Below are 18876 nucleotides of genomic sequence, written 5' to 3' on the forward strand. Positions count from 1 at the left end.
GCATCCCGAGCCCACCCCGCACCCCGGGACCCGCACCCCGGGACCCGCATCCTGCATCCCAAGCCCATTCCGCACCCCGGGACCCGCATCCTGCATCTCGAGCCCACCCCGCACCCAGGGACCCGCACCCCGGGATCTGCATCCTGCATCCCGAGCCCACCCCGCACCCCGGGATCCGCATCCTGCATCCCAAGCTCACCCCGCACCCAGGGACCCGCACCCCGGGATCCGCATCCTGCATCCCGAGCCCACCCCGCACCCCGGGACCCGCATCCTGCATCCCGAGCCCACCCCGCACCCCGGGACCTGCAGCTTGGGACCCGCATCCTGCATCCTGAGCCCACCCCGCACCCCGGGACCCGCACCCCGGGACCCGCATCCTGCATCCCGAGCCCACCCGGCACCCCGGGACCCGCACCCCGGGACCCGCATCCTGCATCCTGAGCCCACCCCGCACCCCGGGACCCGCACCTCGGGACCCGCATCCTGCATCCCGAGCCCACCCCGCACCCCGGGACCTGCAGCTTGGGACCCGCATCCTGCATCTCGAGCCCACCCCGCACCCCGGGACCCGCACCCCGGGACCCGCATCCTGCATCCCGAGCCCACCCCGCACCCCGGGACCTGCAGCTTGGGACCCGCATCCTGCATCCCGAGCCCACCCCGCACCCCGGGACCTGCAGCTTGGGACCCGCATCCTGCATCCTGAGCCCACCCCGCACCCCGGGACCCGCACCTCGGGACCCGCATCCTGCATCCCGAGCCCACCCCGCACCCCGGGACCTGCAGCTTGGGACCCGCATCCTGCATCTCGAGCCCACCTCGCACCCCAGGACTCGCACCCGCTCGAAACCGCACCCCGGGACCCGCACGCTGTATCCCGAGCCCAGCCTGCACCCCGCATCTCGGGACCCACACACTGCAACGTGCAACCTGCACCCCGCACGCCGGGACCTGCACCCCCAGGGCCCAGGACCCGCATCCTGTATCCCGAGCGCACCCCAGACCCACACCTCAGGACTCTCACTGCACCCCTGAGACCAGGGACCCGCGTCCCACACCCCGGGATCTGCACCCCACGGCAGCAGCACCGGGACCCCCATGGGCTGCTGCCCTCGTGGGCAGCCCAAGCTCCGTGCCCCCACTGGGCACCAGAGCCAGGGCAGCTCTGGGTGCTCCTGAGCACCTCCTCCATGGGTACAGATGTTTTGGAGAACCTGGGCTGCACCGCGCAGACCTCAGTTCCCTGTGGACAAATTCCAACAGAAAGTATGGTATTTGCAGAGAAAAAAAACAACCCAAGCAGGAGAGAGAAAGGGTTGGTTTGTTCCTTAAAGAGGCACTGTGTCTTGGAATCCTGGCTTCGGTCCTGCCGAGGAAAGCCAAAGCCATGCAGCAGCCGCATCCACCGCTTCCCAGCAGCAGTACCAGTCTGTTCTCAGCCCCTCCAAGGAAAGGGCACAGTTCAAGCAGCCTGACTGCACTGCTATGGATCCAGAGGTCCACGGAGAGTTTTCTCCCAGCAGCTTCTCAGAGCAGAGGCGAGGCCACGGCAAGCCTGGCAGGGTGCAGCACATCCTGCTCGGAGACAAGCGGGAGATGCTGGGTGCAGCACGGAAACGCTGGCGTGACGGGACAGGAGCGCAGGCCAGCCCTGCTTTCCGCAGCCGGCACCAGCCGCCGCGCTCCTGAGGGCCTGTGGACACCGGCTGCCTCCAAAGCCAGCAGCTGGGCACGCCGTGATCCCACCAGCTGCCCATGGTGCCTTCACCACAATCCGGGCAGAAGGAGCTGTCTCAAACCAAGGTCTGGCCATCGAGCATCTCTGCCCACTGCGTGCCCACGCATCCACACCCCAGGAGCTCTTCAGAGCAAAATAAAACCCAAACGGGAGAGAGAAAATGTTGATCGGCTTCATAAAGAGGAATCGTGCCTCTGAATTTTGGCTCCAGTCCCACCAGAGAAGCCAAAGCGGTGCAACAGCCACATCCACTGCATCTCCGGAGCTCCCGACTCCCACAGAGCGCCCATTGCTGCCGCGTCCTTTCGCTCCAACAGCCTGCGCTGTTTAGGACAGGAACTACACCTCATTGAGAGGTAAACGGAGAGGCTCTGCAGTCTGGAAGCGTGAAAGAGCCACTTCCACCTGAGAGCCAGGGGAAGAGGGGAGCCTGTTAGCACCGCTAATGGAGTGGGGAAATCCGCAGTAAACGAGGAATCGGCGCCATAGGGGCCAGCAGCTGGAAGAGAGAGGAAATTGGATGGAGACGGCCCTCTCCTGCTGCTTGGGCAGGGAAAAGGGCAGCAAAGCACGGATCCCTGTTTGCACCACGGAAACAGCTGTCTATGGACTTCCCATCCCTTGGGAAATTCTGACATCCTAGGAATTGCTTTTACCAAAATCAGTTTAGAAACACTCAACATCTCATTTCCAGAAGGTAGCACATCCCACTGCGTCCCAGCAGCCAGCTGTGGTGTGGCACACGGAACGGGGCACTGACCCCCTCCAGGGTGGCTGGGCTGCTTTTCTCTCAAGAATCTCTATTTGCACCCAAGGTTACATCCTCACGTATGGGTCTCTGGTCCGGAACACGACCCCTGCTCACCAGGGGCACTCAGAACCGAATTGTGGAAGGAACATGATTGCAAGGTCATGGGAAAGTCCCAGAGCTTCTCGGTGTCCAGAGTGACAATGGGCACCTTTTATTTGGCAGTGCTGCAACCTGTTCCAGGCTGAGCAGCATGAGAGGAGCACCACAGCCAGGCAGGAGGGATGGGGACTTAGGGGAGCTCATATTCCAAAGGTGGGGAGCCCTCCCAAGGCAGCAGCAGTAACACTGCAATAAAACTGCAGTGGAATTCTGGTACTCCAGGCTCAGCAAATGCCATACAGAGCAAAGAGAAGCCCTGTTCTGGTCACTTTGGAGGTGTGTACCACCACATACCTGGAGCTTCCCACACAGATTCCTGGGCTGGCTGCAACCCTGGCACACTCACCAGAGGGCTGCTCACTGAGTTCAGCGCTCTTGAGCCAAGAGGGAAAGCTATCAGACAGTGCACGCTGGCTGCTGAATCCACCCACACTCAAAGCACCGACAGATCTTGCACTCAGCCCAGGGAAGGTCTTTGCTGCCTCCCTTCTCTTCTGTACCTGATACCCATGTTCACAGCAGCAGCACCTGTATGGGAATGCAAGAGTGCATTGTAAACCAAAATAGAATCAGCCAGAAAACCAATTTATTTTTCTTACAAAAAAGAAAAGAAAAAGAAAAAAAAAGAGAAGGGGAAAAAAAAAGAGATAAAACGCAGCAGCTCTGGTCTGGACCCCTAAATTGCACAATGCACAGCACCAGGTCTCTGAAAAAGCAGCTGCCCGAGAAGGGCTGCTTTTCCATCAAGCCCCTTCCACATTGGGCATTAGCTTTTCTGAAGCCCATGCAGCCATTTCAGCTCTTAATTATGAAGTCTTCTGCTTCTTCAGTCTCTGCATAGTCTCTAATGTCATCTAACTTTGCTTTCTGGCCATTTCTTGCTGCCTTTCTCACAGGGGCCACCGTGTTCTTATTGAATAAAGAGACGGTTTTGCAGCACACACCATTTCAGCTGTCCCCCATCCCATCCTACCCTCTGGAAAGCCCAGCCCAATTATCCCTGCTTATTTCTGGTTCCATTTTTGGAACCCTGCGGGACCACACGCTCTGCCCCCACCACAGCTCCCTCGCTTCGCCGTGGCCGCTCTCCTCCACATCCACCCGCAGCGGGTGCTCAGCGTCGAAGGAGCTGATGGAAATACCAAGCTCCCATGCCATGAGCACCCACTTGCCGCCCTCTCATCCCTTCCCAGCTCCCTGGATGTGTTGCCCGCCGGGCAGCGCCACGGGGCCAGCAGGGCACGCTCTGCCCAGCCGCCCGGCACTGGAATGCGTGTTTCCCTCCCTGCCGCCCCGGGAAACAGGCAGGCATGGGATAATAGAATATATTAGCCCTGAGCCCATTCAGCCCCGAGCTCTTTACGAACAATGGCTGCTAACTGAGCTGATTTTTGCCAAATGACTGGCTTTCGTGCATGAGCAGCAAAGTGGAGCCCCCAAATAGTCCCATGCAACAATCCAGGAGCGCTATTGCCCAGGGCCCATTGTTTTACTGCTGCGTTTGAGGGCATGGAGGAGTCACGGCCTTGCCTGCCCTGGCATTTCTTCCCCAGTTTCCCACCGCTACGCTGGCCCCGTCTCAGCCTCAACAGAGGCAGCAGTGATGGGGGAGCGGCAAGCGGTCCGGCCAAGGCATCCGCTGTCCGTGCCTCACGCTGGGCAGCGTGAAACCACCCACGGCTGCTCCCCGCTGGAGCTTGCCCTGCCTCTCGGTGCCCACGCTGAGGAGGGGGCTCAAGCATCGGCAGAGGCAGCCCACCCGCTACGCCCTGGCATGGGGAGCCCACCATGCCCCCCACAGCACGACACCCTCCAGGGAATATTTGCTTTGGCTCGGACCCTGCCGCAGCCAGCTGGAGCGGACGGCCGCCGCGGCGGTCAGCCTGCCCAGGAGGATGTTAGCTTTGCCGTGTTTGTTTTCTGGTGTTCTAAGCAGAGAGCTCCTAAGTTCCAATAACAGTGATGGAGCCAGGAATGCTCCCTCACCCCACCACACTGGAATCTGTGTGGGAAGGTTTCTGCTCCGCCGCCGCAGCTCTGCCACCCTAGTCCAGAGCCCAGGATGATGGGGATGCTTACGCGGAGAGCCAGCCTGCGGCGCATCAAGGCATGCAACAATCGCAGCCAATGCCACCTGTTAGTGTGAAATTAGCACCATTAAATGCCATAACTAAACACAATCAACAAAGGGTTTACTAGCTGAGATAACACATAAAGAACTACAACAGCTCACGCCTTCAGCACTACTCAAACTCTGACCGTCTGCCCCTGGTCCCAGGAGGGAACTGATGGCAAATATTTACAGGGGCTTATAAATATTTATCCTGTAATAACTCGGTGCATTACAGCACATTCTTCTCTGCGAGGCTCGGCTTTGCCCTGGACCAGGTGCGGGCTGCTGAGAGGGTCTGCACCATATATAAAGTTTGCCTGAATAACATAGAGCGAGCGCTGGCGTTCAATAAAACCGGCAGCAGCTGAGCCGCTTGCGTGAAATGCCCTGCAAGTCATTTCTTACCCAACAAAAGAAGAATGTGGCTGGGGAGCACAGGTGTGCAGGCACCTCAGCGCGGGCAAAAAACCCTTCTGCGTTGCCAGAGGAACCTGGGGAAGTGCCGCACATCACTGGGGAGCTATAAATTACCTGCCAGGATGATGTGATGGGGGAACTCGGTCCTGGAGCAGCCACAGTGGCCGAGCACATGAGGACCCTTGGCTGCTTTGGTGAGGAACCCAAAGGACAGGAGCTGGAGACCTGCCCAGCATAAGGAAACATCTCCTCACACTCCTCACCCTGCGGCAATCCTTCATCCAAGGAACCAACCTACCACACTCTGAAATCACCGGAGATTGCTGAGATCTGCTCTGCGGGCAGCAGTTGGGCAGCAGTTCCCCACAGTGCTGCGCACAGAACCTGCAACATCACATTAGCTGCATGGATGTTCCATTTGTTTGGAGGCCAGGTATCTTCCCTGTAACAATTTTTTGAGTCATCCATCCACTTTTTTATCTTTCTCATATGCTCAATGATTTGCAAGAGCACGAGCAGTCTTTCCTTTGGAAATCATGCAACAATCTCCAAGCAGCACAAGAGATGGTAGTCCCGAACTACTTCCTAACAGGAATAAACAGCGTGGAAAGGCTCCATTGTGTACATTCGAGGTTGCTATTTTCTTAACCCTGTCTCATTAAGATGGATGGAGTTTCTGCTTATTAGTAATTTGGCAAGTTCTTCTTTGTATACACTCTGCACTTCTCACTAATGACGCTTTGCTTCAGTGATTAACAAAAGAGGCTTCCAACATAGTCAGTGAAAACACGGCCACGCACTTGAGGCACTGGGACAGAAACCCAATGTTCTGGGGATGCCGTTTGTGGAATACAAGAAACGGCAGGGGAACCCAGAGAAGGAAAAGCTGCCGGTCATAAAACCCTCCCTGACATTCAAATAATTTTGACCTCAGGACATCGGTTCTTTGATTTACACGCACAATTGCAGAGCTGACAGAGCCTGTAACAAAGTGATTCAGAGTCCTTGCACTGCTGCTCCTAAACCACGGCCGACAGAGATGAAGCTGGCACTGCTGCTGCCTGGATTTACAGCGGGCCATTAAAGTATGTTTACAAGCCTTTAGTACAGTGTACACATCTGGTAAATCATTGATTGAACAAATAGCTCCTGGTGTCATGCTTCCTCTGACAACTTTTTCCACTACCATGTTACTCAGCACAGAATTATCTCCTCTGGACCCCGTTTTCTGCGATGTCTGCGCGCACATGCCCGAGCAAGAGCCGTGCGCATCGTGCACTTCGCTGCATGTGGAGCCTGGGCTGGCACTGCAATCGCGATGCTGTGGGGCACACAGCTACAGACAAAACCCCTCCGGGGTCTCCGGCACACCCCACTGATCCATACTTCGCCTATAATCAGGGAAAGTGGCATCGCCTGCACAGGACAGAGTCCCAGCTAGCGAGGCAATGGGCAAGGAGTGAGAAAGAAGGCCATTTCTCCCTAGACATACACGTGAGAGAAGAGGAGGCAATCAGGAGTGCCTTTGCCGGCTCATCGTCTGCCTTCCCACACGCCACCCAGCTGCAGGAGTTTATTGGTGCCTGTCCACAGGATGCACTCAGCTCCTCGGCACCAGCCTCAGGCTGGTCTGTGGGCACAGCTCGGTGAGGAAGAGGGACCTGAACAGCAACAAGAGAGTAATCCTGCAGATGGAGACACTGCAGGCAGACCAAGATCCTGGAGCCTCCCCAGCAGGCAAGATAAAGGTCCTAGACAAAGCCTGACCTAAGAGGATAGCTCTTCTCTGCAGCTGCTCATGAGCTGAGCAACACACACAAATGTCCCATCTGAGCAAGAGTGCACCAGCAGTGCCGGCACCGTCTCCTCGATGGTGGAAATCTGCCAGACCAACCCTGGCCCTAAGGGCTCCCACCAAGAAGCGAACGCCAGGGCGGGTGCAGCCCCAGGTCTTCTACGTCAGCACAGTGGAAGGAAAGTGGGATGGAAATGGGGAGCATGCCAAGAACACCCTGAGAGGCAGTATCCGTCTCTCCTGGCACGGCGGTGGCATTGTGTGCAGCCCACGCATGGGACCCATGCTGGAGTTTTCCTTGCAGTGGGAGAAAAATGCTGTGTTTGGTGCTTTGCCAAGCATGCCAGCGTGCGGGGCCGGGGAGCGGGAGGAGCCGGGAGCTCCCGCCACGGCTCATTGTGCCTCTGTGAGAGCATCTGGCCAGCTGTGCAGTGATCTGTGGCCAAAGCCTTGCTCCCCTGGCCGCAGAGCTGGGCAGAGGCCAAAGGGTAAAGGGCAAAGCATGGGAGCAGAAACAAAGCTAGATCAGCTCATTCATGCAGACCTTTTCAGGAGCTTTTGGGTGGCTGGACAGACGGACATGGGAGCGCAGGACTCACTGTCCATGTGTGAATCGCCATCGGGACACACAGGCTGCCGGGGCCCGTGCAGCAGGATCCTGCACTCACAGCGAGCTTTAAGCAGACCCAGGGGAATGCAGCCTGCAGAAATATTTTGCCAGCTTCCACCCTGCCTGGGTCTCTCCTGCAGGCAAAGGACTCCTTCCCCATCCTAGTCTGTGCTCCACTCACAGCTGGGAGCAGGAGAGCGCAGGAAAGCCTGGATCAGCCCCCAGCCCCACGCTCTCCACCAACCCCACCAGCCCCAGCTTCCCACTGCCCCAGGATCTGCCCCACTTCCCACCATCACCCTGCACAGCCCCATCTGCAACACCCACCAGAGCCGAAATCCTGCCGCGCCAAAGGAATATGGAGCATCCCTGCAGTTACAGTCTTGCTTAAGTATTTTCCCAAATAAAAAGTCTGTTAAAGCCACCAGGAACATCCCTGCTCACGCATCCTTTCTTTAAGGGGTGGGAAAAAGTGGAGGCTTTACCGCAGGGCAGCTGTGCCTTGGGGTGGAAAGGGAAGAGGCTGGGTGTGCTCCCTCCAGCCCCACTGCACCCAGCTGGTGCTGGTGCGGCTTCCAAGGGAGCCTGGGAGCTGTTGGCTTGAGGCTGAATTTCCTGGGGCACAGCGGCACCTGAATTTCAGGATTTTAATGGGCTGACAGGGTGACTGGGAGGGAGAAGAGGGAAATAGACACTTCCTCGCCCCATAAATAATTTTATGGAAAATTTTGAAGAGAGATTTAAAGAAGAACCTCTCCCCCCGTGCACTTTAAACCGCTTGTGGAAGGGAATTCAGGCAGGCAGCAGAGCCCAGAGCTCAGCACAATGGAGATCCTACTTCTTTTCCCCTGCCCGAGAAACACATGCCCAAAATCCAAGTACATAAATTTTTTCGAGCCTAATTCATTTTGTAGATTGATGGAGAAAATCCATAACAAATATTTATGACTTTGCAATAAATAACCCTCACAGAAGTTCCAAAGAGTTCTGGCGAGTCTCAAGGTAACTTTCAGCGGGTTCCAGGGGTCAGGGCAGACCGGGATACAGTGTCTATAGTGCTCGAGCCCCAGCTCATCTGTTTTGAATTATTGGCATTACTCAGTGGAGCAGCGCTCTCAATGGAGTGGCTGTGCTGGGATTCCATGCTATATTTTATTTCTATGGTGGGAGAGAGGCTTCAATAATTATTAGCTGTACTCGGTTCCAGCGAGCAGGGGCTGGTCCTGCTGGCGTCCGCAGGCGGCAGCGGGAAGGTGTCCGTGCTCCAGCCAGACCTGCCCAGCACGGGGCTCGGGGCTGGACATTGTGCAGTTTGCTGCCAATTCCAAACACAGACGTGCAGGGGTCTGGTGAGGACAGAATGGTGCCAGTGCAGCCCCGGGCTGGCACTGAGCAGAGTTCAGGAGCACCAGAGCAGAGCTGCTGGCACTGACAGAGGTCCCCTCAGCCCCCGGCTCAAGGGACGTTAAGGGTATTGCACCCCCAGCATTGCTGCAATGCCTCTGCAGTGGTGCTGCACCTCGAAATGCCAAAACCGCTGCTGCAAAGAGAAGGGGCTGAGACGCAGCCATGAGACCACACAGCCGAGGATCACCTTCCTCAGCCTCCTACAGGCATTTACGCTTTGCTTTCTGATTTCCCATGGGTTCCTCACTTTTTCACCCATGTCAGCCCCACAGCGTGCCTGTGCCAGCCTTCAATGCAGCCGCAGGGACTCATCGCCGGGATCACACCACCACAGCCGTGCACGCTCGGGCAGCCCCGGCCATCCACCGAAGGGAGCCAGGAGAGGCACTGAGCATCACCGGAGCCAGCGAGGGACGGCGGGTGCCACGGGAGAGCTCATCCTTGCATGGCACTGAGCTGTCACTGAACCCCAGCACCCGATTCCCGGGAGACAGGACCAGGGCAAGCAGGGAGCAAGCCCGTCCCCACTCCATCTTCGTTAGTTCTTAATCATCACAACGGGAAGAGAACCCGATGGCAGCGTCACGCTGCTCTCCCGGACGCAGGCTTCTTTCAGGGCTTTCAGAAAACAGGGTCAGACGTGTCTTCTGACCTGTGCCCTGTCGCTTCCCTCCTCGCCATAATTATCTAATACAGCGCTCTCCCTGCCAGGGACAATGAAACAATTTGTCACTTCAATTGTCTGTCAGTCAACACCGGGGCCTTTTCAACAGGCCAACACATGTTTTTTGAGAGCTTGTCAGCAAGGGCTGTCTGGCCAGGCACATAACCATGGAAAATAGAACCTTTGTTAATTCTGGTTCTTAGAAAAGTAAATCCATTCACTTGCTTTTTTCAGGCCTTCAGTTTGGAATTTGCACAAGAAGCTGAATTGCCCCTGATCCCTAAATGATTGGTCAGAGGATTTGCATGAGGAAGCAGAAATTAATTATTCTTTTCTTTTCTTTTTATTTTCTGTAATTGTGTGTTTAGAAATGAGATTACATTCTACAGCAGCACGAGGGGCTGGGGGGAGAATTGCTTTGCATTTGTTTAGCTCCTTAGAGTTAAGATCGCCTAATCGTTTCAAGCATTTCCTAAGATTCCCTCTCTCTTTTTCTGCTTTAATGACCAAACAAAGATTGTGCTACTTCCCGGGGAACTTTTCTGGCAGCTGAGCTCAGCAGTGGGAGCCAGGAGCTTATCCCTCTGCTGAAATGGTCTTCGTGCTGCTTTAGGCTTGCACGGCACAAAATGCATCCCCGAGCTGATGGGCTTGGGAGGCACAGTGGCTTCTCACACCAAGAGAAGGGCAGAATGGGTTCCACCAGCCCGGGAAGAAGATGCTGGTCACTAAAGTCATGTGGTCCAGCAGTGCCAGACAGCGTGCACGGGTGGCCTTGGCTCACGGAACGGCACGGGGGCAACTCCGAGAGATCGTCTGGGCCAGGGACGCAGACCCAACGGCATCTAGCCCTGCAGTCAAACTTCATTTCTGGACAGCCACAGAGTATTTTATTTGAAAGCACCGTAGAAATGCAGTGATCCCTGCTTGATTACAAATGTCCTGAGTGGAAGCCTCTCCAGATCTGGCTTTCCAGAACACCGCTATCCAAACCTAATTCAAACCATACAGGGAGCCCTGACTTAAAATCTTTCAAGCCTATAAAATGAAATAAATTGGCTTTGCAAGCATATCTCCCAGTCTAAGCTGTGACTGTGAATTCGATTTGTCCTCTTGGATCTACACAGTATTAGGTGGCCTGAAAGCCTCTTTGTTTCAGAGTCCTCCTATTCCATGAGCCCCCAGTCACTGCATTTGGTCACGTCAGGCTGGAAAACTCCAGGCTCATTAACACTGAGGACTTGGTGACCCTCTGGCACCTTGGCTTCACCCACGGCTCTCGGCAGGAGTGGAGCAGGCAGGACATTCGCTGCGAGAAGCCCAGGCGCCAGAGCGGCTGTGGAAGGCGCCCGAGAGGCTGAGGAGCCAGCACCCAAAGGTCAGCTGGGCTTTTGGGGTCCCAGCTTATCTGGCAGCCCTGGCAGCCTCCTCTTTCTCCGAGCTGCTCCCGGAGCAGGTATGTCCAGCCCTCCACGGCAGCACTCCAGCACACAGCGTTCCGTGCTGCAGCGCTCCCGCCAGGGTCCGGTGATACCCAGTGGGCTTCACCCAGTGAATGGACACTGGGAAACACATGGGAAATCCAGACTGTGGTGACACAGGGAGAAGAGCGGCTTCCAGCAGCAGTGACGTTTGGTGTCTCGCAGAGGCAGGATCCGCAGCCTCCAGATAGCAGCTGGTTTGACTTACAAATAACAAATACAATCCTGTTCTTTGCACTTGTTTTCCCTTTGTAAACATGGAGCAAGATACCCACCAGCACAGGTTCAAGTGACCTTCCCCAGGCAGCCCCGGGCAGTAGCCTCGCTCCCTGCTTGGCTGATCCTGCTGGAAACCTCCAGGCGCGGGGCCAGGGGCTCTGGATGCCCCACACCTCCCGGGACACGCAGAGGGGCTGCACGGCTTTGCTTTGCTGACCTCTGTGCACTCCCCTGGGCGCTCTGCCTCTGCCAGCTCCCTGACCTCTCCCCAGCACACAAAATAAGCTGCCACCCTGTGTCAGTGGCTTTGAAGCAATTGCCACGGCACTGAGGGCTAAAAACCACGACCACAAGCCAGAGGCGTGGGCAGGCAGGCTTTCTGGAACCCTGGCTTTATGCACCGCATTCCTTGGAGGTGTGCGAGCTACTACGACTTAAGTTTCCCAGTTTGCAAATGTGATGCTGCATGATCATCCCAGGTGTCCCAGCGGAAAGGGCTGGGTTCGGTGCATGCACAAGATAGACTTTCCCTTCCTCTGTCTGCAGCCACAGTGCGGGCAAGGATGGGTTCCCGAGGGTACAGCCCTGGAAAGCACCACGGCTTTGTTGGGAGCGGCTGTCGGTGCACAGCTTGGAGACACAGCCGGGCTCTCCCTCTCCAATGGAGTAATTTACCACCTCTCTTTATGATTTCATGCACGCTTGCTGTATAATTTTAACAGGCTTATTCCAATTCACCATCTTTGAACAGGAATAAGCCTGTTAAAATTATGAGCCACTTACGCAAAATGCTGCAGCGCAATAGGGGATCTTTCGGAACAGGCAGACGACAGGATCGGCATCTCCACGCTCAGCCTTCCCGTTCACATATCAAACGTGGAGATTCCCAGAGATCACAGTGTTTGCCATCTCCTCCATTCCAAAAGCAAGACAGTCGATGTCCTTACATGAACATCCATTAAATTCCATTTATCTCCTTTCTTGATTCAAGCTTTCAGGTAAGCCAGGGAAGATGTGTTCCCACTTTCTGTCTCCAGAAGTGCACCGTGCAGGAGAAGAGATCCGTTCTTTCACTTGCTGGGAGGTCAGCTGAGCAACTGGGTCCACTCAAGAGTCACCGTGAGCTCCTAAGTTGTATTTTTAGTGCCTGACCCCAATACACTCGTGTCTGCAGAAGCCGAGCCTGTAGCCCCTGACAGAAAGCAAAGGTTTTGGTGCAGAGAAGGAACGTATTTATTCTTCCCTGCCCCAGTGTTAACCATTTCCAGAGGTGACTGCACTGAGGAAGCAGCACATTTAGTTAATCATAATAATTCCAGAGACATGTAGTGGCAATTATATTCCACTGCAAGGGCTTTGGAGCTTACCACGAAGGCAGCATCATCTCAGACATCCTGAAAATGTATTTTTTTTTTTAATGTTTTTATAAACTCTAGTAAAATTGTAATTGGATAAAACCTCACATTCAAAAAGCGCATTCTTCGATAATATTTTATATGCACATAAAACATCTGAGAAAATGTTAACATTACGATCCTAACTGTTTGCACATTGGAACCAGGTAAAGGTCAGGAAAATGCAGCCCGTCTGGTACCGTGTTTGAAGCAGGATATTTCTGAGTGCATTTCCCTCATAGCCTGGGAACAGCTTCGGGAGCAGAGCTGAGAGAGGAACCAGGAATGAGAAGACCAAGTCCTGCAGCTGGCAGCAAGCAGAGCAGGAGGGACCAGGGCTGGAGCAAGGCTCACACAGTAGCAAGGCAAGCAAGGGACACCCTGGCCAGGCGAGAAGGGCACGCTCAGGACTGGTGGCATTCCCAACACAGCTGGAACCTCTTGGAGCAGGAGAAGCCAGGCAGGACTGAGAGCCACGGTGCAAAGGGCTGGGGCATCCCGGGATCAGGAGCCGGGGGCAGCCCCAGCTCTGCCCCACGCCACCCCACAGCACCAACATTTCCTACGGCCAGTGTGAAGGTTGTTTGCTCAAGCAAACCCATTAGGTGTTTATTAGTTTTCATTATGGAGTGCTAGAGGGTTAATTAGTTCAGTCTGTTCCTGTGGGATTAGATGGGGGCAGGAGGGTGAGGCAAGAGCAGCAGCAGCCCATACCCAGGTCCCAGGGCAGCCCACCACCACGATACCCACATCCTAGGGCAGCCCATCACCTCGCCTGACTTCTTTCTCCTTTTTTTTTTCTGCACTCTTTTTCTCCACAATAAGCAGATTCTGAGACTCATTATCACAGCGGCAAACTGCTGAGCACAAGAAAGAGCGCCTGGGCAGGAAGAGGCTGTGGTGCTCAGCTCTTCTCCAGAGCTAGGGTAGGGATTGAGAGGCAGCCTGGCTCCATCACTGTCTCCCACTGGGGTGCTCTGGAAGCAGGAGCGAGGGTCTGCGCCCAGGCTGCAGCCTGGCTCTGGCTGCTGAAAGCCTTGTGGGGTCCAACTGGCCATGGCCGTGGCCAGCAACCTTTGAGGATGGCAAGTGCCTCTCCTGGAGGTGGTGCCTGAGCAACCCGGGCATCCTTCATAGGTGCCCTTCCCCGGCTTGCAGGGCCTCTGCCAGCCCAGGCTCAGGCTGGGAGACCTTCCAGGGAGCCAGTCGGCACGAATGTGTCCCAAGAGTGTGTCTGGGGACAGTGACAGCACTGTTCAACATATGATATTGTTGCAAAACCACTGCTTTTGTCCGGAATCTGACACGGCGGCTGCTTATGATATTCTGTAAAAACGAAAATAAATAAATCATCCTTGTGTTTCTTTCCTCCTTGTTGAATTGTGGTGCGGTTGGCAGGGGAAAATAAATGATTCATCGATCTCAGCACCGGATGGGATGTGAGGATGTTGAACCCTTGCAGATCAGAGAGCCCGAACAAGGCTTCCGGACCAACCCAGCGCTTACAGCCTCTCGCCCGGGAACAGGGAGACAAGGGATAACGGAGGATCTTTGCCAGCCACCAGCAAGCTGTTTTGGTGGTTAATCACCCTTCTGCGAAAGCCCGAGTTCATGCAGCGTCTGCCCCCAGTATAGATGCATTTTGGGCTGGTTTTATCAGAACCTGCTCCCTCTGTAAATACACATGGACAATAGGAGCGGGGTAACTACAGCCTCGCAAACCCAGCTCAGCCCTGCTGTCCTGACACCTGCAAGTCCTTGTGCCAGCTCTCAGCCTGGCGTAACAGAATCCATCCCTCCGCCTCAGGAAAGGCTAAAATCAACTCACAACAGTGGAGAGACCGCTGAACCCAGAGTGGCCTTGCCAGAAAGACAAGCCAGGGTTCTTCTTCCTTGCTTGCAGTAGGGGTACAGCATCACCAGCTGCGCCCTGCATCCCTCGGAGGCAGCCAGTGCTGGGCACCAGTGGCACAGCAGGTCTGGAAATCGCATCCCTGAGCCTGGGACCACACAGCCTGGGAGCGCTGCCACCCGGACCAGGGTGCCCTGACCACTCAGTGGTGCCCCAAGCTGAGAATTAAGGGTTAATGTTTCTTGCTGCTCCACTGGCACTGAATTACTCTTGACCATCAAAAGTCCTCTGGCAGAGGAAGGACAATGCTGCAGCAGGCTCTGGGGGGGATGTGAATGAAGCAGAGCAGCTCTGCCACTGTGCAAAGGAATTGCAAATGCTACAAACGTACAGTCCATGGAAGCCTGAGAAGCTCCCAGGCTGAGCCCCCCCGCTCTCTCCAGCCGTGCTCAGCATATGACCAGGAAGGGATGGCAACATCCACCCCTGCTGGATGCATCCCCTCCCAGTGGCATTCCCAGCCTCCCAGACGAATTAGCGCAGTTTCCACTTCAAGAGCAAAACCACAAAGGTTAAATGCAAACAGAAAATGGTAATTTTGAAATGGTGTTGTGCTGCTTCCTTTCCACACACACCAAAGCGGGTCCAGTCTGCCACTCCTTGGGACATTCCCAGTTCAGCCCAGCAGCCGCTCCTGGGTTTATTTGCCCACAAACTCCACAGACCGACTTGGTGTGTGAGAGCGGCTCCTCTGAACACTGATTTCCCTATCCCGTGTGACGGGAGGAGCACACATTATCAGCTTTTTAGCAGACAAAAATGAAAAACTAGCGGAAGAGCCCAATGCAGGAATCCCTGCCGGACTGAGCCCTGGCAGTCAGGTACAGATAACACTGGCTGTGGCCTCGCTTAATTATTTCTCCATCACCTAATGGTGAAAAAAACAGTCATTTCCACATAAAAGCCACTCTCTGTGATCTCCAGGAGGGTGATTTCCCCTGTGGAGCTGAAGCTTCCCCAAAGGAATCGGAGCCCCAGCCTCACCAGGGCTTTGAAGAGGGATTCCCCAGAGGGTGGGCATTTGCATTTTCCAATTACTGTGTGGATAAGTCCCTCTCAGTAGGAACTCTGCCCTGAAATCCAACTGTCTCTGTCCCGTACCCAGAGAGCTGCCAGCAGGGAGGCAGATGGGCAGCAATCGGCTGTTGGAGCACCCCAAGGAGATATTGGAGTGCCAGCACCTCCTGCACAAACGCCCACAGCCCCCAGGAGGGCTGGTCCAGACCTTGTGGAGTGTACAGCTATGATGCACCCGATGTGCACGCGCTCAGGCATCCTCCTCCTCTGACTCTTCGGTACAAAGTTTAGAAACCTGCAGGTTGGGGATCTGGAAGGAAGTGAAGCTCCCAAGGGGATGTCCACGGAAAGCCTAAATTGTATGCTCTTCTTCCCAGATCTGAGCACCGCAAATCCAGCTCCAAGCGTGTGGACACAGCGTGGCCCCCTCCTGCTCCCCGCTCCCCTGGCCAGGCTGTTTGGAGGTTTAACCTCCAAGGGGATGAGGACAATGCCTCCTCAGGAACGTAAGAAAGCGCAGCACATACTCACTGTGTGATGCCGCACGCTTTCTCCCACTGCTGCGCTGGACATCCAAATGATGAACACAAGCTGAGGTGTGGCAGGCAAAACCTGAACTCTGGTAACCCAAGATTTCTCGGTACTATGTGCATCCAAATTTGTGAGCATTTTGCATGATTTCTGTAGGAAGACAAAGTGGGTTTTTGGCAGGTAGCAAACTCCAGAAGGTGTCCAAGGAAGCTGTCTGTTCCCTGCACATCAAGGGTGGCTGCAGTCCCCATTAAGGGGTGCCACCAGGAGACAAAATCCATTGGTGTTGACAGGAAATAAAGTCAGTCCTGGTCAGTCCAAGCTTGGTGCCCAGGATCTCCGCAGCCTCCACACCCAGAGACACCTATTATCTGTTTTTTTCCCACATTATCCAAATGCCTCCGACCTGTTGATCAGGCTGTGCAGATGCTCCATGCTCTTTCTTATCAGCTGCCACCTGCGAAGACCATGCACTGCAACCACCTGCACCGTGGTTCCGGCCTTTCCCTGCCTTCAGCAAACCAGTGCGTGCTGGGAACTCCAGTCCTTGCCCCTGGGATGATTTACAGTGGCTGCAGCCCGAGACAAAGCCACGGACGGGAGTCCGAGCTAGGTCAAGCTTTTCCCAAGAGTTGCAGAGCTGAGAGGCCATTGTCACTGTGGGTAAATATGATCAAATGATTTTCCTCTCGCAGCAGCGCAGAAGGCTGTGGCGCTGAGCCAGGAAACATCATCTTATAACATCAGGAAAAAGACCTTTCAGCTTGTCTGGGATGGAAAAGGCATCATCATCTCTCCAGGCTGCCCGAGCACCAGCGGCAGTACCGAACACGGAACGGCCTCTTGAGAAAAGGTTTGAGGTGCACAGAGGAAACAAGCGGCTGATAGCAGGGGGACAGAAAAGCCCTGAACGTGCTGTCATTATTCTTCCAGTGCTGGCCACTGAGTCTGTGCCGGTGCCTGCACCCAAGGGCACCCAAGGGCTCCCAAGCCCACCCAAGGGCTCCCAAGCCCACCCAAGGGCACCCAAGGGCTCCCAAGGGCTCCCAAGCCCACCCAAGGGCTCCCAAGCCCTCTGCTGTCCACACAGCTGCCCAGTTCCACGAGCCGTTGGCTTATTACCTTCATAAAACCAGTACAACATTGAGCCGGTGTGCTTACTATCTCGCTCATAGCCATAAAAATGCACAGAAGTATGTTCAGCAGAGCGCTAAAGCTGAATGCTGACAGTTAGACACTGCGGCTGCTTCTAAACAGGGTTGGCAAGCAGAATGCCACGCAGCTGCACCGCGCAGGGCCAGGTTACCCAGCCAGGAGCATCTGCATCCCCAAGAGCATGGACTGGAGACCACATTTTTACTGCCGACATCTGGAATTTCAAATGCTCTTGCAAGAGACTGCATCTGGATTGAATTCGCCTTCTATTTTTTACAGGGTCTTCTTATTTAATAAATAATAATGGTTTATTACTGCATTGTAAAATTTCATAAGCCTTTTCTCAGCAAGAATGAAAACAGTTCAGAGAAAAACATAAAGTGCTTTCAACAGGATGACGCCAAGGGCTGACGATGATGAAGCACTTCCTTAAGAGAGGTGGGTCAGCGCATCTTTGCATTCACGGCACTCGGTTCCATGAACATTTGCAGACGTGCCAACAAATGCCTCAACGATTGCTAACAAAATCTTGGCTCACAGAAGTTCAGAAACCTGCTCTGCACCTCCTCTGCTGCAGGACCTGCATGGTCTGGGCTGCCTCTAAATGCATCGCTCACGCGTGCGCTCAAGCGGGGCTCACGCAGCAGATGTGAGAAGGAGCACACAGGGTTAACGCTCCAGGGCTGCGAACTCTGTCATCCTCTCAGAAGAGAAAAGAGGTTTAGGGAGAAGAAGTAATCCACACAAACAGCAGCAGGGGCATGAAGGGCATGGAGCCTGCAACCCATGGACTGCGCAAGGGTGAAGTTGCGACCCACAGGCTTCACTCCGCGAGCCCGACTGCACTCCAGGGCCGCCTCCCTCCCAGCCTCGGTGCCTGGGCTCAAGGGAAGAGGGTCAAACCCTCCAGCGCTCTGACTCGGAGGCAGTAGGGATGGAGCGTGGCCCAAGCCACGGTGTCTGCGCTTGAGTTCATTGCTCCTCGGGGTGCCTGGGAACCTTTCTCCTGGATATCACCCTCTAAGCAGAAGCCCCGTTAGGCTGAGGAGCAGCAGCCGTTGTAAGCAAAGAACGAATCAGAACGCCCCAAATCCTTTGCTTCCCTTTGCTTTCTGCTCACCAAGCGATGGTTTCCAATAACTGTTTAAATTAACGCGTCACTCATTAGCTACCTTCTGAACCTTGGAATGGCGTCTTCCCATCACCTCCAATTTCACAACTTCCAGATGACTCTTCTTCTTCCAGAGAAGAGCAACGAAGCTGATGAGGGGCTGGAGAACGTCTGATGGGGAGCGGCTGAGAGAGCTGGGGGTGTTTAGTCTGGAGAAGAGGAGGCTGAGGGGAGACCTTATTGCTCTCTATGACGACCTGGAAGGAGGTTGTGGAGAGGAGGGAGCTGGGCTCTTCTCCCAAGGGACAGAGGACAGGACAAATGGCCTCAAGCTCAACCAGGGGAGGGTCAGACTGGACATCAGGAGACAATTTTTCACTGCAGGGGTCATGGGGCACT

The 18876-nt window shown here is 55.0% G+C and overlaps 2 protein-coding genes across 5 annotated transcripts in view; both read right to left on the reverse strand.

Annotated features, from left to right (window-relative positions):
- The window catches only part of ZMAT4 (zinc finger matrin-type 4), a 209000-nt gene that overhangs the window by 164179 nt on the left and 25945 nt on the right, over window positions 1–18876 (reverse strand). The window lies entirely within an intron of this gene.
- On the reverse strand, window positions 1099–17130 carry LOC128849210 (uncharacterized). Its single transcript, XM_054049699.1, has 3 exons — window positions 16212–17130; window positions 2998–3179; window positions 1099–2240 (listed from the first exon to the last, which is right to left on the reverse strand). The coding sequence occupies exons 1-3, from the start codon at window positions 16490–16492 to the stop codon at window positions 1915–1917; spliced, it is 789 nt and encodes a 262-aa protein (XP_053905674.1). The 5' UTR covers window positions 16493–17130; the 3' UTR covers window positions 1099–1914.

The sequence above is a fragment of the Cuculus canorus genome, chromosome 26 (assembly GCF_017976375.1).
Source record: "Cuculus canorus isolate bCucCan1 chromosome 26, bCucCan1.pri, whole genome shotgun sequence".
NCBI classification, from domain to species: Eukaryota; Metazoa; Chordata; class Aves; order Cuculiformes; family Cuculidae; genus Cuculus; species Cuculus canorus.

Excerpts from the sequence above, each read along its gene's own strand:
- LOC128849210 (XM_054049699.1), bottom strand. The coding sequence starts at position 16,492 with ATGGATTTTGTCTCCTGGTGGCACCCCTTAATGGGGACTGCAGCCACC. Across the intron at positions 3,180-16,211 it reads AAAGCGTGCGGCATCACACA|GTGCTGCTGCTGTGAACATG; the intron begins GTGAGTATGTGC and ends ATTCCCATACAG. Across the intron at positions 2,241-2,997 it reads ACTCAGTGAGCAGCCCTCTG|CTGCTGGCCCCTATGGCGCC; the intron begins GTGAGTGTGCCA and ends TCTCTCTTCCAG.